General features: G+C 38.3%; 3 protein-coding genes and 1 pseudogene across 5 annotated transcripts in view; 2 read left to right on the top strand and 2 right to left on the bottom strand.

The window, feature by feature from the left end:
- The window catches only part of LOC147845122 (uncharacterized), a 67079-nt pseudogene extending 59994 nt beyond the window's left edge, over positions 1 to 7085 (top strand). Inside the window, exons 2-3 of the transcript XR_015484252.2 lie at positions 1 to 5684; positions 5958 to 7085. The exon at positions 1 to 5684 is cut by the window's left edge and continues 770 nt beyond it. The product of XR_015484252.2 is annotated as an uncharacterized LOC147845122, transcript variant X1 (transcript). The remainder of the gene's footprint in view (positions 5685 to 5957) is intronic.
- Positions 1 to 27443, bottom strand: part of LOC141381800 (uncharacterized) — an 887475-nt gene that overhangs the window by 126340 nt on the left and 733692 nt on the right. The gene's annotated exons all lie outside the window — the stretch shown is intronic.
- The window catches only part of LOC137491131 (uncharacterized), a 246740-nt gene that overhangs the window by 42596 nt on the left and 176701 nt on the right, over positions 1 to 27443 (top strand). The gene's annotated exons all lie outside the window — the stretch shown is intronic.
- Positions 15447 to 22043, bottom strand: zgc:173716. Of its 2 annotated transcripts, XM_087247633.1 has the most exons (4): positions 22001 to 22040; positions 21500 to 21649; positions 16725 to 17031; positions 15447 to 16643 (listed from the first exon to the last, which is right to left on the bottom strand). In XM_087247633.1, exons 2-4 carry the CDS (start codon positions 21582 to 21584, stop codon positions 15968 to 15970), a joined length of 1068 nt encoding a protein of 355 aa, XP_087103759.1. In that variant the 5' UTR covers positions 21585 to 21649; positions 22001 to 22040; the 3' UTR covers positions 15447 to 15967.

The raw sequence follows: 27443 nt of genomic DNA, 5'->3' as shown, positions 1-27443 counted from the left end.
CCACCAGCCCGTTAGTCTGAGGGTGGTATGGAGCACAGAGCCTCCTCTTAATTCCCCATGTATCTGGCAGATTTCAGTGTTGATCTAAAGTTGTATATAAACAGTTTATTAGTATAGTAATTTTTGTTGACTGCACAAAGTGTCTGTACATTTAATGTAAAATAAATTGAATCAGAATTATTACACCTCTTGAATTATTAGACCCCCCCCACCCCGAAATATATTTTCATAATTTTAACAGAAACATTGTCATTATTAAATTGTTACAATAACTGATTTTAAATAACAGATAATAACTTTTATATTTGCCATGATTACAGCACATAATATTTTACAAAATTCTCAAGATACTAGTATTCATATTAAAATGTACAATTCAAAGACATAACAAGGTTAATTAAGATAACTATGCAAGTCATTGTATAACAGTAATTTGTTTTGTAGACTACTTAAATGAAATACTGTAAAAATTCCTTGTGGAACAAAAAACATTAAAAAAAAATACCAGAGGACTAATAATTTTGACTTTTACTTCAACAATTGCATCTGCATTTAAGGAGTTTTTGTAAAAAAGGATACAAATGCTTACAGTGTTGACAAACTCCCTTCCTTGATCTGTTAAGAACCGTTTGGGGACTTCAAACTTATACAGAAATTTAAGTGCTACTTCTGCTGCACATTTGGTTTTGAGCGGATATGCCTGTGCCCATTTTCTGCAATAGTCTATGATGACTAAAATATACTGATTTTGATGGTCCGTTTTCACCAACTTCCCTACCAAATCCACTCCAACAAGCTCTAATGAAACCTTAGTCTGTCAAGCAGGTTAGCATTGAATTTTAACATTTGGACTGTAATAAGACATTTTGTTAGATGCATGCAAAATATTACATGGATAGTTCACCCAAAACTACAATTACCTCATCATTTGTTTTCGGTCACTTGTTTTTTCTAAATATCTTCCTTTAACAGAATAAAGGAATCCAAATGTGTTTTAAGCATGTGAAGGGTGTATAAAAGATGGCAGAATGTTCAGTTATGGGTGAAATATTGCTTTAATACAAATCTTACATTTGTACTGTTGTCAAAAGTTTAATTAATGTCAGTGTTCTGAAGGGGCAAGGGAGAAATTCAACAAAGTTTATTTCAACCAAAGGAAGACAAAACTCCTCTTCTAGGATTTATGAGAAAGAGTCACACATTTGTAACAGATATAACACAGGCAGTCAAAGTACAGGGCCTACTCCTGGACGATGCTGGCAGGTCGAACATAAAGGTTTCTCATCAAAACAGTTATAAAAGAACAGACCTCAGGCAGGAGATTGGATGGATTGGCTTCACTCAAGCACAGATTGTGGGCAAAGTAGAGGTGAGCCAAAGCACAGTGAAACAAACAACAAACGGGTAGAGACAGAACACGACGAGACGAAGTTCACAAGACTCAACAAACTTGGATACAGGTAGGACAAGTAGCATAGAAAGCTTACTGACAGCAAAGAATTATCAAGCACAGAACGTGGGAGAAGGGGAAACTGAATAGCCAAATAATCAGGGAAAGCAGGTGAGAGCAATGGGGACATAGAAACAAGGAAATTGGTAACAGGTGTAACTGCACACAAATAAACAGACACAAGAGGGAGACAAAGAGCACAAAAACCCTGACAATTAAACAATGTAAGAAACATGGATGTAGCACCTTGATTGGAATATAATGTGGTTTGTGTTTTACATGTCTCCGGCTTTTTTGGCAAACAGTGCCCTGTGACACCTCAAACAATGATGAGTTAAGTTAAAAGTAATGCAATTTTTTGATTTTATAAATTCAGTGAACTGAAGTATTCATAAAGTGCATTAGCTTACCCATTTCACAGTGTCTTCTGACATGCCAGGCCAGTAAAATCTTTAAGAAATTGCATCTCTTGCCTTAAGTTGACCACAATGTGCACCAATGCTCATCTCAGCTAGTAAATTAGGATCCATGATGTGCTGTGGTAACTTGCAAATTCCCTTATCCCGTGCTCATCAGGGAAGTTACTTCTCAGTGTTATCAGTGGATTATAAGCACCTTAAACTGCGGTCACACTGGGCTTTTCCTCCCATAGATTTCTATTCATATGCATGCGAATTCCTCAGCTTTGTGAACTCTGACCTGTGAAATTGCATCACTTTACTGCGTGAGACTGATCGAGGATCAAAACATGACCTCTCTAGACAGAAATTTAAAACATTAAGCAATCGCTCGCTTTTTAAATGTCTAATCATCTAGTTTAATCCCGCCCCTTTTCGAAGCGCCGCATGACAGAATTTCGCACCTACAAACTCTAGTGTGACCGCAGTTTAAGCTACGGTCACACACACATGGAGCCGCCCTCCACTCTTTCTGTAACAAGCTACAAGTCGATTATGTAACTTAACTTACATAACTTCATCTTACTTATCAAAAGAAAACACTGATTCTCTAGCTTTTCTTAGAATATAGCATAAGGTGGATATATAGCGTTTTGCAAAAAAAGAAAAAATGTTATGTTATGGTATGTTATGCACATTCCGGCCAAACGAACTCAGAATCTTATTATTATTAATCAATCTTTGTATAGATTATTCCATATATTTATGATGTATGTGTGTGTATATATATATATATATATATATATATATATATTAGCGCTGTCAAAATTAACGCGTTAACACTTGCGATTAATTTGAAATAATTAACGCGTTAAAAAAAATTTACGCAATTAACGCAGTTTTTTTTTTTTTTCTGTTGTTGCCAGGGCAGACCCGCAAGTTTCCTGCTGTTTCGATGTACTTTATGGGCCGGGCTGATCATCTTCTTATGATCTGATCGGCCCATAAAACACTCAGCAGACTATCATGTCTTTCTGCCTCAGTGATTGACGGTGCTGTGAGCTGTGTCACGCTCTGAAAGTAAGATGTTTCTTTTCCGGACAGAGCCGGGTGACATAATCCGCAGCCCATTGGTTCTTTTCTTTATTGACATTGGGCTGACCCAATCACAATCTTCCATGTTGGGCTCTGTGTAACGTAGTTGTGTATTTGTCAAATGATATACTGCAGGGTTTAATGCCGATTAAAACAGGCTTGCATTTTTACTGCTGTCTGCAGAACGGGGGGACCAACTGTTACATTTCAATGAATAGCTGATGTTTTTATAGAAAAATGTAGTGTGCAATTTGGCATTTAATCAATCAGCTGTAGTTTTCTGTTCTTACTGTCCAAATATACACTTGTGCATTGAAGTCCAGCTTGTTCCCTCCTTGTTCCCTGTAATTACAGGGTAAATACAGCATTTGCGGGTTGTAAAATAAAGTGAAGCCTTGTTCCCTTTAGTTACACAGTAATTAAATATGCTGTAACAGCATTAGCTGTTTTAAGTTCAAAGTACTTGTAAAAGCACATAAGCACAAGCAAAAACATGAATTTCATTAACTTTAATAACAAGTATTTATTATTAACGGTTATTAACAAACTCATAAACAAACTTTCTTACAAACTTTTATCACACAATAATTATAAACAATTGAACAGATGGAAAAAAGCTGCTTAATTATTCACTCAATTGAAAGAAAGAAAGAAAGAAAGAAAGAAAGAAAAGAAAAAGAAAGATCAACGCCTGAACTTGTTTTTTATAGGTAACAGCTTGTGTTCCTTCTTGATTGTGATAATCTTTGTCTCAAGACTGGGGCAGGAGACAAGGAACTGTTGTAATTCTTTGGAATAGCACTGGAGTGTTGTTCCATTTACATATGCTGGAACTTTATACAGTTCTCCCTCCGAAGCAATTGCCACCTGTAATGACAAGTGCAGAAATTTAATTTGAAGAATTAAAAAGGTACAGCAATAGAAACCAATTAATATCAGGCTATCAGATTATGCAACCCTCATTGAATTGATAATAACTTGTAGTTGTCAAGAGCCCTTTCAGATTAAAAGTAGTTTGGTTTGTTGGGTTGGATCTAAACTCTTCAAGAAGGTGAATATGCAGTATTTCTATTTCCAATATTATTTAACTAGAGGCTGTATTTTATGCTGCTTTTGAACTGTATTGCAATAAAGAATTGTTTTTTTTTCTGGGATTTAGCTTATGCTCTGATATAGATAGGGTGAAAAAAAAGATTGCACTGATGAATCACTCAATATTCTTAACAAAAAACAAAAAATATAAATGCATCACCTAAAGGAAGGTGCCTAGTTGGAACATATTTAGATCAGGCTGTAATTTTCTAAGGATATTTGTTTAACTACTTAGCAACAACACTAAAATTATTACAACATCTGTGGTCATACATACCTCTGCAATTATACTTGTCAGGGCCAAGGTAGATTTATCCACCTTGTGCCTTTTTAAGCAATCCCGAATACTTAGAGCCTTTTTTATATGTTTTAAGTACAAGTTTCATTGAATGATAATTTTCCTGTTAACCACCAAAAAGTTGCTTTTAAACAATCTATAAAATGCTATAAATAAACAAATGCTATAAGAATAAAAGTAACAAATTTAATCTCTAGAATTAAAAAAGTTGTAAAATGTAAAACATTACATTAAACAAGTAAAACTGGGAAATTATTTATCAAAATCACTTACTCCTTTCATTCTGTTTTTCAATATCGTCTGGTATGGAAAGCTGTTGTTCTCCAGCCGTTCCATACATTCTGAACAATTGCCTGCTATAAATGAAACAAACAAAAAAAGAGTACATTACAAAAGTAATAAATACATAGCATTTTACAATTATGTTTTTACACCTTTAACACATACCAGCAAAACATCATATTTCTGTACTAGATATTAGCCTTTAGATATACTTCACCTTTATGTTTCTTGTCTTCTTGACTCTAAAAAAAAGATTAGATTGGTAAATTAATATGGGATAAAATGTTTTACATTCACAACTGTTTAAAAACTTTGGAAATACATTTGCCTTTTTTTCTTTTCGTTGAAGCAGTGGTGGGGTTAGGAGCAGTGGGGTCCAGCACAGGTACAGGGGCGGTGGGGTCCAGCACAGACACAGTGGGTTCCAGCACATGCACAGTCACAATTGGGTCAAGCACAGGCACAGTAGGATCCAGCACAGACACAGCGGGGTCCAGCACATGCACAGTCACGATTGGGTCAAGCACAGACACAATAGAGTCTAGCACATGGGGTCACAGCAATGCATGGACTGATGTATCCTCTTTCGATTGATCTCGCATCCATCGCAAAGCAAAAAAGGATGATTATAGCTCTTGCTCGACCAGGCACAGGTCTGCCCAGCCTGTGAGCTACATCCACTACTCCATTCATCCTAGCCGCCATCTCAGGCATCATTTCTTTACATATCTCCATTACCTTACATTTTATTTTCCATTTCCTGTACAGACATAGACACCATCTTCATTTGTATTGCTCTGCATCCTATCTTCAATTGTATCGCTCTGCATCCATAATTCTGTTTTCCAGTTGAAGAATAACTTTTGCTTGTTCTGTTATTTTGTTCGATGTTGTTAATATTATTATTATTATACAGAATGTTGTACAACATTTGTATGTAACAGAATCGTAACTTCGAGCACAATAAAAAGTGGAACAGGGCAAGTCAAATTAAAATCAGTCAAAATTCTAAGCAGTCAAAATTTATTAACTGCATCTATTGCAAAGGGATATTTTCCCACAAAAAGTTGTGGCGACACACTCGCAGATGCCAAAAAGAACCTCAGGCGAGCCTACAAGGGGCAAAGGCTTGAGCTTATAAGCTGCGGAGTCTGTGTTCTCTGAAACTTTCTGTTAGTGTGTTTGGAAGCTTCTGGACCCCATTAAGCAGGATGAGTCAGTTGTCCGTAATGTCATTGTACATGTCTTGTTGGCTTTACGTACTGACTTCATAAAAGTGAAAAAGTGAAAAAAGTGTCTGATTTTGACGAAGAAAATCACACCTACACAGCACCAAGTCTAGCGCTCAAAATAGGGCATTCTTTGCAGAAAATTGCAGCTATCATTCACTGCAGGGCTCTGATGACAGAAAATGTGGACTTGATCAAATCAACTGAAGTCTCTAAATGCTTCTAGATGGTGTGAACTTGTTTGACACTTCACCTTAAACACACATAGTGAGAAAAAAGTTCAACAGACCATCAGCTTTACCCTTCACACAAGACGTACAGCTTCTTCACACTCACCTGGAACAGGCTGCAACAGTTACCTCTGACAAACTGAGCCAGAAGTCATCTCCGTAAAAATATGCTGATCTTGCGAAAGCCACTATTGCAGATAATAGTTTTTAATTGATGGCGTGCAGGGGAGGTGTCCAAAATGCGTTTAGAGAGCTTTACTCACAGAGATACAAACCACTTCTCAATGACGTGTCTTTAGGACTTTCCCAATTTGAAAAAAAGCTCTGCAAACACTTTTCACATATTGAAATCCGAGGCAAGTTTGAACAAAACGTTGCTGTTCTTCTAACACCCGACATGGTTTAATCCTTGAACCAGCTAATTAACAACAGAATGCAATGTGGTGTAGAGGAAACAAATGTCTATCTCTTCCCCAGGCCAAAATGTTTCACTCACTACTATGGTCAAGACTGGTTGAGACACAAATTATGAAAAAACAGAATATCTGCGCTCAACACAGCTAAGGAAACACATCGCAACCCTGTCACAAATATTAAATCTTATACACAATGAACTTGATCAGGTAGCTGACATCCTGGGACATGATATATGTGTCCACCGTGATCACTACAGACTCACTGAAGCAACAGTTTAGCTCACAAGAATTTCCAAGCTGCTCTTTGCAGTGGACAAAGGCTGTCTTGGAATCCTCCAGGGAAAGTCACTTGATGGCATTCAAATTGAAGGTCTGTGAAAATTGTTGAAATACCATCCCCAAAAAGAGAATAGCTACCAAATATATGAACATGGTATGATTTTAGATCAAATGCATTGAATGGATATCGAAGAAGATGAGAATGGGGAATCTGCCTGTGACCATTTCCTAAGCAAACCAAAAGGGACGGAAGCCTGCCTGACAGAAGCAGTGACAGAAGCCTGCCTGAATGAAGGCAATTATTGCATCAGCCTAAAAAAGGTATTGGCAGCAGCCTTTTAGGTACAAATCATCATCAATTTTTCAACAAAAACTAAATCGGTAGTACTTTATAACTGTACACTATGAATAGTTAAGCATTAGCAAATATTTAATTCATCATTTAAGAAATATTTTTGCATTAATAGACATTAGTATGCAGTTATTACAATATGACTGAAAAATAAGATGTATAAATGTTCAATTAAATAGTTTATCAATGATTTCTTTACTCATTCTGAATGATCTTAAAAACCACCAACTACTCTTGACAGGCACATATTTTACTCTTTTTACAAGATGTAAGATTTATCTTTGTGGTTTCCAAATTGTCTAAAGTTTCAGCTCAAAATACCCCTCGAATTATGTATTACACCCTGCTGACGATAAGCATTCTGGGGTAAGATGACATTCTATTGTGACCGGGGCCCGTACATTTACCCCTGGCTTTTCTATCATCGTACCGATGATACAACTTACAACCATGGACGGAAAGGACTATTCTGAGCCTGACTAGGTTGCAATGAAACATCCACCCCCTCTCTATTTAGATGTACATTTTGAACGACTACTGCAGCCCTTGGCAAATGATGCGGGTTTGACTGTTTTCCGGCAGTGGCCCTAGTAGTTCGACGCCTATCGCCCTCTGTTGTTTCCCTTGGGGGATTAATAGCAGGGAGAGGAGTCTCTGCACTCACCAACCTTTCCTGCTCCAATGGTGGCTCTACCTCAACTACACCTGAGGCAAAAGGGTTAACACCTATAAGGACTACGTCCAAATTATCTACCTCATCCACTGCCACTGAGGAGTCTAAAACCTCATCCCAATTATCTTCTGACACTCCCATCTCTGGTTCAACCACGTGCCGCGAGCCTCCTGTATTAGGTACTAACCTTAAATGAGACCTATGCACCTGCTTCACCCGAGAGGGATTATCAGCCTCTACTATGGTGTATACACCACCCTCACCTATCAGGGATTGGACCACTTTGTAAACAGTGCTGGACTAATGATTTTGAATTTTATGACGACCACGAACACCTTGGTCAAGCAAATAAACTTCTTGGCCTTCTTGCAATGCAGACTCCTTTCCTACCTGACCATGGCGTTTCCTACAAAGTTCTGCGGCTCTATTCAGCCGAGCCCTCACTCTGCTATATGTTCTTTTAGGGTCTCTCTATGCTCGTCCACCCAATCTTTCACCTGCCCACTGACAGGTGCATCCACAGCTGTGAGCAAGAAATCCACTGGAAGTCTAGGAACCTGCCCAAACATCAAGAAATACGGCGACTCACCAGTAGTCTGGTGAGGCGTTGTATTATAGGCAAAACATACCTGTGCGATATGGCAAGTCCATGACCTCTTTTGTTCCACAGACAATGTACGTAATAAGTCATGAAGGGTTCGATTAAAACGCTCGCACTGCCCATTTCCCTGAGGGTGATATGGAACAGTGCGAGTCTTCTGAACCCCATACAACTGACAAAGCTGAGAGACCACTGCACCCTCAAAATTCCGACCTTGATCTGAGGGAATCTGCGCAGGTACCCCAAACCTATAAAACCACTCGTGGATCAAGATGTTAGCTACTGTGATTGCTTTCTGATCCTGTGTGGGCACAGCTTGAGTGTATTTTGAAAACACATCTGTAATCAGATGTAAGCCCGCTCCAATGTAGTAAAATCAACTGCCAAGATTTGATTTGGTCTTGATGCCAGCAAATGGCCCATAGGTGCACGGGCTAGTGGCTGGTTTAACTTTGAGACTGCACACTGACTACATTCCTGGCACCTCTTTCGAACAGGATAGTGGTGCCACAATCGTTCTGTGAAGATGGTGGCGCTGTATACTGACGGGACAAGGCATCTGCATTACCGTTAACACGGCCTGGACGATATCGGATATCAAAATCAAAAGCTGCAAGCTGAGAAGCCCAGCGCTGCTCTAAAGCACCCAACTTGGCTGTCCTAAGATAACTCAAGGGATTGTTATCTGTGTACACTACACACTTCTGTCCTAAGAGGTAGTCCCTAAACTTTTCGGTTAGCGCCCATTTTAATGCCAATAGCTCCAATTTCATGGAGCTATAGTTTTGCATATTTCTTTCTGTGGGACGAAGCCCCCGGCTAGCATAAGCAACTGGCCTCAGCTTCCCATCCTTCTCCTGACTCAGCACAGCCCCTAACCCAGAATGACTCGCATCAATTTCCAACACAAATGGGAGAGAGAAATCTGCATAAGTCAGCACAGGAGCAGTCACCAGTCGCTGCTTCAAATTTTGAAAGCCCAGTTCACAATCCTCGGTCCAACAACTTTCAATTGACTTTCCTGAACCCCTCTTCTTCTTTGTCCCCACCAAATCTGCAACAAGGTGATGTAACGGGGCTGCTTACCGTGCAAATCCCTCTACAAAGCGTCTGTAATAACTTGTAAAGCCTAAAAAGGACCTCAACTCAGTCACATTAGTTGGACGCTTCCACTCTGCCACTACACTAATCTTGGCTGGGTCAGTTGATACCCCCTCCTTAGACACTACATGCCCCAAGTAACTTACTTTTTGTTGGAAAAAGCAACATTTCTCTAGTTTGGCCTTAAGACCCTCTCGCTGTAGTCGAACAAAAAACATTTCCAGCCTCTCCAAGTGTTGTGCAATAGTGGACGAAAAAATTATGATGTCGTCTAAATAGAGTAACAAAGTCTGGAACCTTTGGTCCCCAAACATGCGCTCCATAAGGCGTTGAAAGGTACTAGGGGCATTGCACAACCCAAAGGGCATTCGATTAAATTCAAATAGCCCAAAGGGCGTGCAAAAAGCGGTCTTACACTTATCTCCCTCTGCCACTGGTACTTGATTATAGCCACTGGCAAGATCCAATGTGGAAAACCATTGGGCTCCACTCAGGGCATCCAGTGATTCTTCAATTCGTGGCAGAGGGAAAGCATCCTTCCGCGTCTTACCATTCAACTGCCTATAATCAACACAAAGACGAATCTGCCCATCTTTTTTCCACACAACCACAATTGGAGAGGCATACGGGCTAGAGCTCTCTCTAATCACCTGATTCTGCAACAACTGGTGAATATGCTCCTTAACTGCCTCATAATCAGAAGGGGGCAAGCGTCGATATCTCTGCCGTATTGGCTTACTATCAAGCAAAGGAATCTGATGAGTTATGAGCTCAGTACAACCCAAATCACCCTCATGAGCTGAAAAAACATATCTATATTTACTCAGCAGAGATTTAACCTGAGCCTGCTGATCCAAAGACAGCTGAGGCAGATCCAAAGTATGGATGGCCTCCTCCACTGTGTCCCCTCTCACCGTTTGCAATGCAGTTGTTGCTTGAAGATGGGCCTGTTCCTCTGGTGGAGTCATAACATCTAGCTGTAGAACAGTCTGAACTTTACACAATGTCCCTACTACTACATGCGGCTGCAACAGGGAATCCTGTTCCCCCACATTAACTATGGGTACAAAAGCCACACCCCGAACAATTGGTACTAAAGATACAGAGGCCAGTAGACCAGCCGGAAGTGAATTCTCCGTCCCTAGTGGCTCAAAAAGCAAGAAAGGTGAAGGGCCTACAGGTAAGGAAAATGTGACAGGCACAAAACGCAATGAATCAGCAGGGATTCGCACTGCTTCTCGACCCCCAACCCTAGCCAATCTTTCTGTAATCTCACAATTGTCAGTTTCAGTCTCCCTACAATATTGCAAAGCAGAATACCATGCAGGAACCTCCCGCACAGTAGGGAGACTGGAACCATGCTGACTAAACAACTCCCTAAAACACTCCTGAATGACATTCATGCCCAACAGCCCAGGAAACCCACCTGGTAAGGAATTGGGCAGGTCTTTCACCACGAGTACCCCCTTATTCTGGATGTTCTTCCCAAGAACAACAAAATCTAACTCCAGGTAACCCAAATAAGGTATTTCTAAACCATTTGCAGCACGTAGCTGGAGCCATCCACAGCGTTGTAACTTCTCTTTGCCCCAAGGCTCAAAATGTTGGAAAAAAAATCCTTCTGAAATAGTGGTCACCATGGACCCAGTGTCCAGTAAACATGGAACCTCTACCCCACCCATAGTAATAGTGACAGAAGGACAATTACCTACTAACTTACAAAGTGCTTGCTTCCCTTTCAACTCAGAGGGCTGTGAGCCAGTGGCTACCCCTCCTGAAGTGTGGCTCAACAATTCAGGGGGTTGAAGTTTTCCGACGGCCTACTAGCACCCACTGCATTACTCTGCTGTGACACCACCCTCGGCTGTTCAGTGGATCTACGAAAATCCACTATACAATTCCGGGCAATATGCCCTGGTTGGTTACAGCGTCTGCAGATAATAGGGTTCACCCGCCTAGATGGATTAGCTGCATGCCGGGACTGCAGCTGCTGCAGGCCTTGAGTGAGCCGATTAAGTTGCTCTTGTTGGGCCTTTAACATCTCCTTTAATTCAGCTATCTCTGTTGAATTACCTCGACTGCTTGATGGTGGACCATGTCCATGAACCCTATACTGGGTAGCAAGGGAGGGAACAGAATGACTTCGTTCACGCGTATTAGGACGAAACCCCTCATCAACCCACCTAATTGCCTCCTTCCTTACATCCAGAATAGTGGACTGTGGATGGAGCCGAACATAACGCTTAAGCTCACGACGTAGACTATTGTCAACAACGTGTTCTACAAATTGATCCCTAAATAAGATAGCAGAATTAGGGACACCACCCGGAGCACATTGTACAACCTTCTCCATCAAAGCGAAAAGGGCATGTGAAAAATCTTGCAAGGACTCGCCTTCTTCCTGTTTACGAGAAAAAAACTGCTCCTGGAGGGAGATATAAGAGTATGCACATCCATATAACTCTCTTAAAACTGAAAACACCTTTTCTGGATCCTCTCTCTCAACCCTTGGTCTAAATTTAATTTCACTTCTAGCAGACCCACCCAGATGATCAAGGATAAATAGGGCTTCTTCCCTTGCTGGTAAATTTCTGGCCCGTAAATTACTCTTTATCTCCTCTATCCACTCAAACACATCCTCATCTCCCCTTCCACTAAACGTGGAACATCGTCGCTCTCTAGGAATAAGAATAATACGCTCTGCTATTGGTCTAGAAGCATCTGACACACCAGAGGCATGGGCATTGGTATCAACAACAGAACTAGCACTCACTGAAGGCCTGGCTGCAGAGTTAGCTTGATGCTGTAACTGTTCATTCTCCGATTGCAGGGACTGAACCTGCCTGCGCAGCTCATCCAACTCACCCTCCATCATTAAGGTAAAGAACAAAAAACAAACAAAAAAAAAAAACACAGAAAACAAAACAAATACTCACTAATAACCTGAACAACGGTGAGTCTTGGAAGGCTTCCTTTAAATCACTGCCCGGTGCTGCTTTGCTGCTGTAAAACAACCACACTCACACAAAAGCATTCACAATAAACAACAAAATGAAACGAAAAAAAAAAAAAAAAAAAAAGGTTTCTCAACAAACACAAAGTGTCCAAGGATTGAGTACACACCCCTGCTTGTAAAGGGACCCTGCCTACTACGCCAAATGTGACCGGGGCCCGTACTGTACTGAATATAACCAAATAGAGGTTCACGTTACTACCCACAACTTCAGGTTTTCTCCAAACAAATGGAAATAAAGCAGAGATGTGTACAAACAATCTTTTATTAGACACTTAAATAGAGTTTTTCTTTAAAATGTAATCATATAAAACAGATAGTCAATTACAATAAGTCACAAAACAATACAATGGTTTGTATAATGGTTGTCAGTGGCCACTGCTCTATCACACTCAATATTACACAGGATATACCATTGGGAAAGATCAAAAGGAAAAAAAAGGAAAATGCCACACTCCAGTGCAAACGAAACCTTCAAAACAAAACACTCATTAATAAAGAGAAACTAACCCACACTCAAAATAAACCACCCGCATAACAAACAAAGCCAAAATAACACAACCCTCCCCATATAAGGTAATCCTTGCTGTTAGTATTGAAATGTAAGTTGAACAATAACAGCCCTTCACAATTTACACAAACAAAATACAAACCCACCAAATAGTTAAATCACAACACTGCACACATACACGCACAATCACAACCGCGCCAACATCGAAAGAATTTAGCGCACCCTCGCACAATAAGCGCGCGCTCACACCCACACCCACACCCACACACAATCCTACACACACACACACACTCTGCCTTGATGCAACCGAGTCACACAATCAGGTGCCGAGAAGGAAAGTGAATCGCCCCTCCGTAGCACAAACGGGTCGCCAGACAGCAGCAAAACAGCAACGGGCACTCTATAAAACAACCAGTCAATATTCATTCGCATGTTAACGTTTAAAATCATATTTCTAGATAAAACATTTACAGACTCTCAAATAGAAACTTACCCGCAGCCCAGTCAACTGGCTCTTAACGCAAATGGTGAGCAATCCACCGATCATACATGGATGTAGCTAAAAGAATTATTTATTATTAATTAACAGCTCTAAAACTCGCTAGAAATAGCTAAAGACATAAACAGAAACATACCGTTACTCGCTGATGCGATTGCACTTCCGCAGGCCAAAGAAACAGAATTACAGGTTTTTCTAAATACTTCAGGCTTACTGCTCAACGCTTAATGCTTAACGCACATCAAAAGTTTGCACGCACTCAACACACTGCCACTATTCCATGCCATGGAGATAACGGAAGCAAAACCTCCACACTTTTAAAGGGGTGGTGAGCTTAATTTCTAACTCCATTCACCTAAACATAATGAGGAAACCCCTCCCCCTTGGGGATCCCCCATTACACGCATACGAGTGGGAAACCCCTCCCCTTTGGGGATCACCCCATTACACTAGCATCTTTTTTAATTGCCTTAATATGCAAATGAGCTGGTTCTCCCAACCCATCGTTCCTACATGCATGTCTACTTTTACTGCGTCATGTTCGGATAAACAGTAAAGAGACAGACATGATGAGACTGATGAAGCCGAGAGTCAAAATAACAAGTTTAACAAGTAACAAAGGTTATTTGATGTATTTGTGGTGGAAAACATTTAAGCCTTGTTGCAACAATGAACTTCTGTCTAAACAGCTTCCAAAGGTGAATTTGCATCATAGGTGCCCTTTAAAGGGAACTAGTAAGCATAATATCTTTCAAATATGATCCCTCCCATGTTATCCAAAGCCACGCCACCTGAAATCGCGAAAACGCTCATTAAAGATGAAAGAGAACCACTAAATCATGTCATTCGCCAGTTGTACTTTATATTACTACAATTCTGAACAAAAACTGTATTATATCTAGCATGTTTTAGGCATTTCCCATAGATGGGTTGTGGCTGGAAGGGCATTCGCTTTTTAAAAAACTTGCTGGATAGGTTGGCGGTTAATTCCGCTGTGGCGACCCCGGATTAATAAAGGGACTAAGCCGACAAGAAAATAAATGAATGAATGAATGTTTTCAGTCATGTAGTTAGCAAGCAAAACTTGTCATCAGTCTCTCATCAGACTCACTCTCTCACACACTTTGTCCTAAAGCCGCTACTGTATGCTTAGTGTTTGGCCTGCGGCGTGCAGGAATTACACTTATTAATAAGCCATACTTGTATGCTATTTCAGACCGAATATTCAAAGTAACATGGTGAACATTATAGGGACCACACAGGTTCTCATTGTTCAAAAATAAAGCAATGTGAATAAAAAACAACTTCAGCTCAGTAATTCAGGCTAAGCGGAATAGCGCTATTTACTGATGTTTTGTTGTTAAACTAAATAAAAATCTACATTATCGATGCTGTAAAAGGTTTCTTATAAAACTGTAAATAGTCACATAACATGTTCATCAGAAGATTTCAGTGGCTGAGCAACACTTCTGTGCATATAACCCATTCATAACAACTCAATCTACATCAGCTCTGCATGACTGATAGATTTTTAAAACAGAACATTACCTGTCTAACAGTAATACTTCAGCCATGGTGTCATCCTTCCTCCAGCGTGCAAAACTAACTCCAATATTGATTCAGGATTGTTAAAAGTTTTGATTCTGCATTTGTTTTGACTGTGGCTTGTGTAAACGCTCATCAGTGGATCTGCGTGGACATGTGCGCAGTAGTTCAAATCTACATTTGTTCACAGTTTGGGCTTCTTATCAGAATTATGGGAATATTTGGCCTGATATTTTTTTAATAAGATGAATTTTTTTTTGTTTTATTCCTTAAAAAACAAAAAAAAATGCACGTAAATACATTTAGATTTGCATTTGAGTACTGAAGTTAGCATGTAAGCTAACAAATCACTCATGTTCTCATTCACAATAGAGACACTGGGTTTCCCATACAACGATTTATTTGTAGTAATGTTGGAGTTTTCACATGAACGTATATTTAAAGGCAAGCAGTTGTCTATAGAAAGTTTAATTGTCTTCATGAAGAAAACTTGTTTCTTTTCTGAGATGAGTCCATCAAAATAAATGTGTAGTGTTTTGAAACCAAAGTCTTCATTTGTTACCCACAACACATCAAGATTTGATCAAGTCAAAATCTCATAATCTGAAACAAATCTCATCTGTCGTAACTGACAAATGGCATTGTGTAGTCTGAACAGGGCTTTAGGGAGTCTAAAAGATAACGACGAAGATAACAGAGGTAAGAATCTCTTGTCATTTATAGTGAGTCAGGAATCATCTGATTGGTGAATCGTGTTTTAGCTAATGCTGGACCAATCGTGAACAATAATAAGCATGTGATCCTCTCGAAAGTAGTTTATAAATAAACTTCATGTCAATGATCAGCCAAACTACATGAAAAAGCTGCCGTTTTCAATATACTCGTGTTTGTGTGGACAAGGTCTCAATGTTGAGGACTCTGCTCTGCATTGTGAAGCTTCATGTGAGCGCTGAGGTTTATTTTTTGTTTAAAGCTCTTTCCACACTCACTGCATCTATAACGATCCTCTCTTGAGTGAGTCTTCATGTGTTGCTTAATGTAGTCTTTGCGTGTGAGACTCTTTCCACACTGATCACATATGAACACTATGATTCCAGAGTGACCATCCATGTGGTTCATGAGGTTAGCTTTACATGTGAAGCTCTTTTCACACTGATTACATGCAAACAGCTTCTCTCTGGTGTGAGTTTTCATGTGGTTAATGAGTGAGCTTTTACATGTGAAACTTTTACCACACTCTGTGCATGTGTAAGGTTTCTCTCCAGTGTGGATCGTCATGTGGGTGTCAAGCTTTTGTTTTTGAGCAAAACTTTTCCCACACAGTGTTTTTCCTCCATTGTGAATTCTCATGTGGCCTTTAAGGGTGCCACTTTGCTTAAAACTCTTTCCACACTGTTGACATGTGTAGGGCTTTTCTCCAGTGTGAATTCTCTTGTGCGCTGCAAAGTTTCCTGCATAATAGAAGCTTTGTCCACACTGTTGGCATGTGTACGGCCTCTCTCCAGTGTGACTTCTCATGTGGCCTTTAAGTGTGGCACTTTGCTTAAAACTCTTTCCACATTGTTGGCATGTGTACGGCCTCTCTCCAGTGTGAATTCTCATGTGGCCTTTAAGGGTGCCAATTTGCTTAAAACTCTTTCCACACTGTTGGCATGTGTACGGCCTCTCTCCAGTGTGAATTCTCATGTGGGTCTTTAAGCTTCTCTTTTTACCAAAACTCTTTCCACACTGTTCGCAAGTGTGAGGTTTCTCCCTAGTGTGAACTCTCATGTGAACACCAAGGTTAAGCTTTTGAATGAAACTCTTTCTACGCTGTTTACTGCTAAAATTACACTCAGTTTTGGATTTCCGAGGTCTTCCGAGTGATGAAGTCTTTTCAGTCAGTGTGGGTTTTTCATCAGCTGTTATTTCTTGGTGTTGCTCTTCCATTTTATTGCATTGAGTCTCTTCTTTCAGCACTATCAGGTCTAAAAAAAAAAAAAAGAAAAGTGAACTTTAGTATGAGGGCACAAAGCGACAAGCATGAAATGGATGTTTCACCCAAAAATTAAAATGACCTTAACATTTACTCTGCGTCTTTTAAATATTTCCTTTCTTCTGGAACACAAAGTGAGCCAGCATGTTTTTCACAATATCTTCTTTTGTGTTCAGCAGAATCAAGAAACTCAAAGATTTAAAGAGGGAGAGTAAATGGTGAGGCTATTTTCATTTCTGCGTTAACTATCCCTTTAAAGGGTTCCTATTATGAACCTTTTTTTACAGGATGTAAAGTAAGTCTTTAATGTTTCCAGAATGGGTCTGGGGTTTCAGCTCAAAATCAGAACATAAACCTTGCAGAATATTTAATTTTGGGGGTCAGAGATAAACCAAGCTCTTTTTGTGCCTGTGGCTTTAAATGCAAATGATCAAATGCACTCGGTCTAGATTACTCCTGTTGTGTTCCCTCATGTGTATCTTCCACTCAACATTTTTAACATGCTTGGAAGACCTGGTTGAGACAAATCCTGCATGTTCATAGCAATTACGGATAATTGAGCTTATATTTGTAAGTTTGCATTATTGTATATAACTTATGCAAATGTTTCCCTCTACTGGGTTGCAGCTGGAAGGGCATCCGCTGTTTAAAACATATGCTGGATAAGTTGGTGGTTCATTCCGCTGTGGTGACCCCTAATGAATAAAGAGACTAAGCTAAAGGAAAATGAATGAATGAACTTATGCAAATGCTTAATGCCACGTTTGCTTTTAACTGTAGTGATGAGAATATGGCAAGATGACATACTTTGCTACTTGTTTTCATTCATTTGTACTGTTGTCTCAGTTTTCTTGCCTTTGTGCATGTCCGGAGGCTTAGCTGAAGACCTAAATGATGACATTTTATATACTCGACAAGATGCAGAAATGCCATTTAAAAAGGTTACCTGCTGTTTGTCTAATCGGGAACAGTGACAATGTAAATATACAAATAAAAGCATTACCCCGATGTTTACCAATGTGAAACGTCTGTTAATGAACACCCAGGATTATTTTATAACCCCTTGGGGCTGTTTCATAAAAGTGGTTTAAAAAAGCAGGGATTGAAGTCAAAAACCTGACTTCAGTGAGCCGAACTAAATGTCCACACTTTAATTGGGTCCATAACAGCAAGTTGAAGATCATTTGATTTAACTAATCTGAGTTCAGCTGAAATAATCTAGATAACTACTCGTGCACGTTACTGTCATGAAACCCTGAAGGTCGAGCACAGATGCATCATTATGATTATGTTGTATGCTACCTTGGCAACTACGATGAATGAAAGAGCTCTGAAACAAGACACCACAATGTTCACAGCGAGTGAATAGCATTTGATTCAAATATAAGTTCAAATATATAATAATTTAAACAATCAAAAAGTACGGCTTGAAACAAAGCAAGAAAGAGGGCTGATAGGAAACTGCAGATTTTAAAATATAGGTCATTATTTAGGCCTATTAATGTTAAGTTAAATATTTGTCACAATACATTGAAATATTTGCTTGTGCGCAAGAGAGAGAAAACACGCTCACTGCAAATTTTAGCTTGCAAGGAAAAGTCTTAATGCATTGGAGGTTTACTGTAACATTCAAAATGTACTTAACGTCAGCACAATAAGTTTAAAATAATGGCCACAAAGAGCCGTGCACACACAAGCAGTGGAATTTGTTATTTGCTCTCGAAACTGCTGCAAATTGCTGCTTTCTATTTAAAAACATTTGTTGCCCTTTGAAAAAATTTGTTTATTTAAAGTGCTGTCAAAATTAGAGCGTTAACTCATGCAATTAATTTGATATATATATAAAATGTTTAAAAAAAATGAATGCAGTTGCTGTTATACTTCCTGTTGTAGTCATGCAAAGAAATATGCATAAGACCAAGGAAGCACTTTTAGAAGGAACGTTTCAGTATAAAATAATTAATGAAAAAAATTAATGCTGCATTACCAGGCTTTCCAGCATTACATCTAATTTAGTGCGTTTCATTTTTAATCTTTAGACTTTTGCTGTAATAGAAATTGATACCCCATACCGAACGGAAAGAAAAACCTCCACATTTCGTGACTCGGTGTTCCTTTAAGGTAATAATTTTTTTTTTAAAAACAACTGTTTACATGGTAGACTCTTAATAAGAGTATTAATCACATTAAAATGGGAGTATTGGTGTCCATATAAATGTACTCAGTGAAAGTGCCAGATGATGTTGCGAGGTGTCCAAGACATCTGCATTCGTCTGCTTTTAAGATGATTCCATGTGCGCTCAAATGTTTTATTAAGTTTGATGTGTTTTCCCCTTAAACGCAAATTTTGTACAGCGCCTGCTTCACGTTGCTTTGTCAGAATCCTTGTGAAATATAGCCATACTTAAGAACACATGGTTTAAGCAAATTTGATGAATGCTATTGCATAAAAAATGCAAAAAATGCAAAAACGCATTAGTGTAAATGGGGCCATAGTAGTGACCTGATCTCATTTGCTATTGTTTTAGAACCTCCAATTTAGTTGCCTATTGGAGAAATGACCTGGAATAATAAATGGCTACTTGCTCTACAAACAAATGTGTTCATGACTATTCATACAAAGAAAAATAATAAAATGAGAAAATACGACTTTGCAACATCAAGCAGCATTAGACATGGGCCAGTATAAGAATCTGACGGTATGATAAGCTTGGATATAAATATCACAGTTTCACTGTATTGTGATTACTGCTCTAAAATGTATTCTTTTTAATCTCTGGGTAAAAAAACAAGAACTTTTTCCCTTTGAACACAATATATTTTCTTTTAAGAAACTTTGAGGCTCAGTTTCACAAACAGGGCTTTGATTAAGCTGGGATTAGTCCTTAGTTAAATTAGGCTATTTAAGCCAAATTTATAAAAATGGCCTTAGTAAAATATATAACTGGTGTGCACCTGGAGAAAAAAAATTCACTGATGTATTTTATCTCACGGAAAGTTATTTTGAGTTGAGACCACTCAAACATGCAATTTAATCTTGACTAACCTTAAACCTTGTTTGTGAAACCGGGAGAGAAAGTATTATGGGGCAGTAAACATATCAGGCTGAATCATTCAAATGAATCATTCGTTTCAAAAATTTCTTTACAAAAGAAATGGCATCTTTGGATATATTTTTTGCTGGAGATACTGTTGTCCTGAAAAACTTATAACAAAATGTAAAAAAAAAAACCTTTTATATACTGTCGTACTGTGGTATACCTTGAAAACGGTTATCGTTCCATACCTAAGCAGAATAACCCTGTTTTAAGGATCTAAAAATAAATTCTTTAAAAAAAAAGTCTCAAGCAAAAAGATTCCAATGGCGACGCCTGCTGGTACATGAAGAATTTGGTCAATACTGACGAACTTCACACTAGTCAGTGCAATGCTAAATGTTATTGTTCCACTATAATTAGTTTGTTTTGTCTCACGTCATCCCACAGCAACATCTTATAGCTTAGAATACTGTACAATGTTTTATAACAATTATTGTAGAGTCCATTTCATTTAGCATATTTAATATTGGGGGCATCCACATCATTTGACAAACTGTAAACCAGGGTTTCTGCAGGTTTCTTTTTATGACATTTTTAAGACCATTATGAATGAAATTTTAGACCCATAAAGGGATAAAGCTAAAGAATTTTTCCAATGGTCTAGATGGAAAAGATTTTTATTTGCCCCATTAAAAAATAAATAAATATATATATATATATATATATATATATATATATATATATATATATATATATATATATATATGAACACAATAATAAATAAATAAATAATTTTTTATATGTATTTTAGATATTTCTAGCTAAAGATTTTAAATTTTTTGTTTGATTTTGGATCTTAAGACATTTTATGACGCAGCGGAAACCCTGTTTAAACACAATAGCCCTAGTAATTAGTTATTGTAATAATGATGTACTTCTAACTCAGATATTATCTGTGAGAACTAGTAACAACTACTAGAAACAAGTTTAAACTCATAAAGAAGTTGATGAAAATAGGGGAATTGTGATCAACGTGACATATGCAAATGGAAAGTACTAAGCCAACACTATCACTGAGAATACTGTAGGGTCAAATATCATCAGCTCAGTTTAACTTTTTTAATTTATTTTATAAAGCGCCGGTGCTCAAGGACGCTTCACAAACAGCAGGAGAACAAGAAAAGCAATAACCTTAAGAAGGTACAGAAAATGGGAGACTAATAATACATAAAATAATGACAAAAGACACGAGAACAAGTAATGAAAGAAACTCATTTCTGTCTTTCAATGAGTGCTTATGTGCATTTAGGAGAACTAGACAGTACACTCAGGGTTGCAAAATGGATTAATTTAGTATTCTTATTAAAATATATCTGAATGAGGATCAAATGACTGAGTTTTTCTTTGAGAATGAAAACCAACCTGTTTGTTCCTGCAGATCTTCCTGTTTGACTGTGAATGTTTCTTCAATCTTCACATCTTCACTCTCGTCTTTAATAAACGCCATCTTTATAACAGTGTGGAGATCAGTCGCTTCAGCAGGAGTTTTTCTTTGTGTTTGGACACTTTATCCTGTTTAAAATGAATAAAGCAATAAAAATGTCCTGTTGAAAATTTATAAAACAATGAACAGAAATAAAATAAATTCTCTTCAACACTTGCTTCAACAGTTTATTTTAATCAGAGTAATTAACAAAAATAAATCTGGTAAAACGTTTCATTAAAACACTTATCACACACTTTTCTGTTACTTTAGTCAAACAATAGCCATCGATTACTGAGAATAAAATAGTACTACGTTGTATAAAGGGTTAAAATAATATTTCCAACAGCATTAACATAATTTAGCATCGTATAAAAACCCTAAAACTTTAGAACTTTAACTTTAAATCGGGTTATATTTGTAAAACTTTTTAAGCAAACCTTTCTCCAGTTGAATCACCGCGCTGTAGCGGCGCCGCTTGATGACGTCACGTCACGCCAAAATAAAAGTCTTTTGTTTAGCTTTTTTGCCACTCTAGGCAGGGCAAACTTTATTTATAGAGCACAATTTTACACAACCGTGGTTGATCCAAAGTACTTTACAATAAAATAAACTACACAATAAAACTAAAAAACTAGTATTAAAAATACAAAAAAAATGTATGTTTAAAAGTAATACTAAAATACAAATAAAAAATAACATGCATTTGTCACTCAAAGGAAAGAGAGTAAAAATAAGTCTTTAAGTTAGATTTAAAAGCATCCAATGATGTAGCAACCCCGATGTTCAGAGGGAGACTGTTCCAGAGCCATAGAGGTAAAGTTGGTTTTATAATCGCACATTCTGACTTTCCCCTATTATTTTTTTTTATAAAAGTATTATTTGCAAACTCTAAATAGTAAAATCATATTAGCAGCAAATGACTATCAAAGTACAACATTGTTCACAATCAAATAAACAGTGTCAATGTTGTTTTCAAGCCACACTTGCATGCTCATTCCAATCTAATAGTCAAAGTAACATGGTAAACAAAACAGAGACTTCTAAATGAACGAATGTGTGAATATAAAACTTTACCTCTATCACAGAAAGCTCTATCACCTTTTGATTTGCAGCGAGACCGAGGGACAGACAAAACAGACATGCATGGGACATGGAACATGGGATTTTAACAGTCTACAAGCTAAATAAAGTCTAATAAGTTCACTTCACTGACATAGGCTAGGGCAAAATTGTGCGCAGCTTTTAATTAACAAAAAGAAATTGAGTAAAACGTTTCATTAAAACACTTATTACACACTTTTCTGTTACTTTATTCAAACAATAACCCTCGGTTACTGAGAATAAAATAGTACTACGTTGTATAAAGAGTAAAAATAATATTTCCAAAAGCAGGAACATAATTTAGCAAAAGTTTTTTTTCTTTACATTTTTTTTTCACTTACTGTTGCAGTCATCATGAATTATTGATACATTTCTCCCATGTTTTTATAGAAGTAAATTTGGTTTTATATTCGCACATTCGGACTTTCCCCTTAATAACATAATTTCATAAAAAGTGTTATTTGCAAACTCTAAATAGCAAAATCATATTAGAAGAACAGGCGTAAATCTGCTGCATTAGTTACTTAGTTATTAAGTATTAGGTATAATTAAGTATTAGCTACTTAAGCTAAAGCCGTTTCCCATGTGTTGTTTCGTTTGTGAAGACTTGGCATAACGTTAACTTTACATTAAGGACCACAATAAGCATTTTGTCTAGCGGTGTATTTGCTTAATGAGCACTGTGCTACGTCCAAACTAACCCCACTGTATTTTTGTATAATCAATTTCTATTCTGTTGTTAAGTGAATCAATTAATTTAAAATTAAAATGTGAAAAAATTTAAACATTTTTTAATTCTTTGTGATTATTTTTGTGATTATTTTAATAATAGTTTTGCATTCTTTATGTAAAGCACTTTGAATTACCATTGTGTATAAAATGTGCTACAGTATAAAGAAACTTGCCTGGCAGTTTCATGTATTGGATAAAATGACAGAGAAAATAGACAGAAGATCATGTTTCAGTGCAACTAAACCCCAAGTACAAAAAGTTCACAAATTAAGCAATTTGGCTTTAAGAATGAGTTGTTAAATTCTAATGTCACATTATCAATCACAGCAGGGTCGACCCGTGGCATAGGCAGTATAGGCAATTGCTACGGGCGCAGTACGGCCAGGGGGGCGCCAGAAATGGGAGAAGAAAAAAAAGTAACTTCCACTATACTTAAAACTAGTTGGTATGACTTCAGAAAAGAATAAGCCCACATTAATTTAACTGCATAGTGCATAGCCTACTAAGTAGTAGTAGTATAATAATAATAAAACCTACTCGCCTAAGACGCCCCCCTCTGAATAATTAGACTGTACCTGCTACGGTGTTCATTTTTTTTTTGATGGGTCAACATGCTCAATATGTCAAAACGTCCCAAACCCTCTCAAACAGTCTAGTGCGCAGGGGTGGCAAAAAAAAAAACACAAGAAGAGGAGGAATAACGCGACAAAGACAGAGGTAATGTTACAACAAAGATGATTATTTTACTGTATCCGTGATCGATGACGCCATTAATTAGCTTGACACATACTTGTCAACTCTCCGGTTTTCCCAGCTATCATCAAGTTTAAGTATTTCCTCGTAGTTGCCCTGTATGTTTAAACTTTCTATGAATAGTGAAAGTACTGTCAAATCAGAGCCGATCTCAAATGTGATATAAATTGCAAGAGCTGTGCAAGAGAATTGTGCTTTTGCTTTATTTTGGCTTAAAAGAATGTTAATAAAAATGTCTGCATTCACTTTTTTCCTGTTAAAGCTGTGCGTCGATCGATGCAACCCCTGAATCGGTGTATGCATGCAGTCTGACTACTGGACGTGCTCTGTATGATATACTGTTCCCAGATCCGCTTCTGTACACGCAATTTAAAGATGAGCGAAAGTTTAGCATACTTTGGGGATTTATGTGTGTTTAAACAGACACATACATTTAATAATATGTAAACATGTTTGTTCTGCTTGTATTATTTTTAAAAACACAACATTTTTTTCTTAAATGAGCACAAACAGTTACTAAACTAATCGAATGCTTTCATTAGCCTATAGATCTGTGCATTCTTATGCCGAGTTCAGACAGCATGATTTTCAAAGTAGTCGTGTCACAGATGTTTTCACACTGCTTGACTATCTGGGCTAGCGTTTCGTCGCTGCTTTGTTTACACTGCAAGATGGATCGGCGACTGGGACATTCACATTGCATGACTTTACTATAGGAAGAATCGCTGACAACTTCGTCCAAACTACGTCTCAGCCAAAAACACGTAGTATATCTTTTGTTATTAACTACATAATGAGAAAGAAGCCTTTAATGGGGTTGAACATGTACATGTTTGCTCACCTGGGTTTAAAGGGAATTAGCCATTTCTCCTCAACGTTGATAATAAACTAATTTCTTTCTGTATGAAACGTCAAACAGACACGGTTGCTCCTGAGTCCTGTCAAACCTCCACTAGTTTTTCCTTCATTTCGTGGGTCCAAATAAACCGAAAAAGAGCGCTTTAAACTTCTCCCCCAGCCTCCCGCTGGCCTGCAGCAGGTACACACACGCACACACAAGTGAAAGCTGCTCTCTCATTGGCTGTAGGCGATGGCTGATGTTATTTTCAGTCAAAACTCAATTCACACGGCATGATTTAAATCGCCGACAGCTCCAGATATTCAGCATGCCAAATATCTCACAGGCATCGGCGACTTATCGGCGATTCTCTCAGATCGCGTCTTTGATAGTTCATACTGTGTGATTGTCACTCACGTGCACGAGCGGCGATTTGCCTGTGATTTCAGGCATTTGTCGGCGATTTCCCAAAACCTGTCGGCGAGCCAAAATCGGGGCTAAAATCACGCAGTCTGAACTCGGCATTACAGTGACACCTCTGTTATCAAAAAACAAAATAAGAGATTGCTGCTCTTCACTAAATAACTGTAGTAATGCTAATCAATATTTAAATTCAGTAAAAAGTGAATGGGATTTTATAACTCTATTTATTTTCTGTATAGGCCATTGGTTTTATTAGGCAAAATATTTCGTGTTATTGTTAATATTTTCTAATGTTTGCTATGTCTTCTTTTTAAAGCTAATTGTTGTCCCATATTTTTACATCCCAGTGTTGAGAGGTATGGCATAACATGGTTTGCTAATCAATAAATAGCAACCTCTTTGGTTGCTATTTTAAGACTGGCTGTCTTTTTTTAGTCTCTTTGTGCAAAAACATCTTGCCCTGTTTTCAGCATTGGTACTGTGGCTTAGTTGGTCAAAGCGCCTGTCTAGTAAACAGGAGATTCTGGGTTCAAATCCCAGCAGTGCCTAATGTACAGTTTCCAGAGTTGCTTCTTCTCAAGATTTACAAGTGTTTACGCAGCAAGCTGTTTAGCAGTGTGGTACTTAACAAAACTCAAATCCTTCAGAACGCTGCTCGTTCAAGAGGGCTTTGGACAATGTCTTTATAAAGCATGGTGTGGTAATGCATAACCAATTAGACTTTAATATTTCAAGTCCAGACATTCACACATGCAGCGCTACCGCTGTAAGTTGTTTTTTTCTTTTTTTGATTAAACAATTAGCTCCCTTCTGACGCTGTGGCTTAGTTGGTCAAAGTGTTTCGCTAGTAAACAGAAGATTCTGGGTTTGAACCCCAGCAGTGCCTAGTCTGTAGTGAGATTGGCTTTTATAGGCCAGAGAGTACCAAAAAGTGCTTTCTGTGGAACAGTGCTGGAGCACGCAAGCTCTCCAGTGCAATCAATAGCGTCGGACTTCTAGGCTATGAGCTGAGTCATGCAAAGGTTGTGGGTTTGAGTCCCACCAGAGTCGCAAGTTTTGCCCCTTTTCTTCACTTGACTTAGGTGTGAAGAGTTTCCATCATTTTACGCATCTGTACATCCAGTTTTGCTTCTTTCCTTCATTGCTTAGTGCAGGCTTAGATACTAGGGGTACTCTACAATGAAGCTGATGACTTACAGTTTTTTCTTAGTTGTTTACACACAATTACTTGTACTACAGACACAATTTCTACAACATGTAACTGATGCACCAACCCCCTGAACCAATTCTGCTAAACTACAAGCACAATTTCTGCTTTACACTCAAATTGCAGGTTTACAAAACACTTTTTTCAAAACACTACACACAATTTTCTGCATATTACACAATTTTCATGCAAAAAATCTTTTGTTTTCAGAAGGAACACACTGACAGTCTGTTTCTTAACAAAACTCAAATCCTTAAGAACGCTGCTCGTTGAAGAGGGCTTTGGACAATGGCTTTATATCGCATGGTGGGGTAATGTGTAACCAATTGGACTTTAATATTTCAAGTCGAGACATTCACACGTGCAGCGCTACTGTTGTAAGACAGGGGCAAAACAAATTGTCCTTGTCTGTCGTTGTGGCTTAGTTGGTCAAAGTGCCTGTCTAGTAAACCGGAGATCCTGGGTTTGAATCCCAGCACTGACTTGTTTGCAGTGAGCTGTTCTTTTATGGGTCAGAGAGTACTCAGGCTTTGTGGCGCAATGGATAGCGCAGTGGACTTCTAGGCTGTGAGCTGAGTCATTCAAAGGTTGTGGGTTCGAGTCGCAAGCATTATCCATTTTCTTCACGGACTTAATGGCTCTGCAGCGAGCACCACTTGGGTCATTATAGGCATCTGTCCATCCAGTTTTGCTTTTTTTCTTTCATTGCGCAGTGCAGGCTCAGATACTAGGGGTACTCTACAATGAAGCTGATGACTTAATTGAGCTGTTTTAAATAAGGGAGATTGGAAAGCGGTGCAGGGCAGAGTGGGCTTAAAAAAAGGCT

The sequence above is a fragment of the Danio rerio genome, chromosome 4, assembly GCF_052040795.2.
Source record: "Danio rerio strain M-AB ecotype USA chromosome 4, GRCz13ab, whole genome shotgun sequence".
In the NCBI taxonomy this organism is placed as follows: Eukaryota; Metazoa; Chordata; class Actinopteri; order Cypriniformes; family Danionidae; genus Danio; species Danio rerio.
Note: the sequence above shows the minus strand (reverse complement) of the source record. Positions and strands in the feature narration are given on the sequence as shown.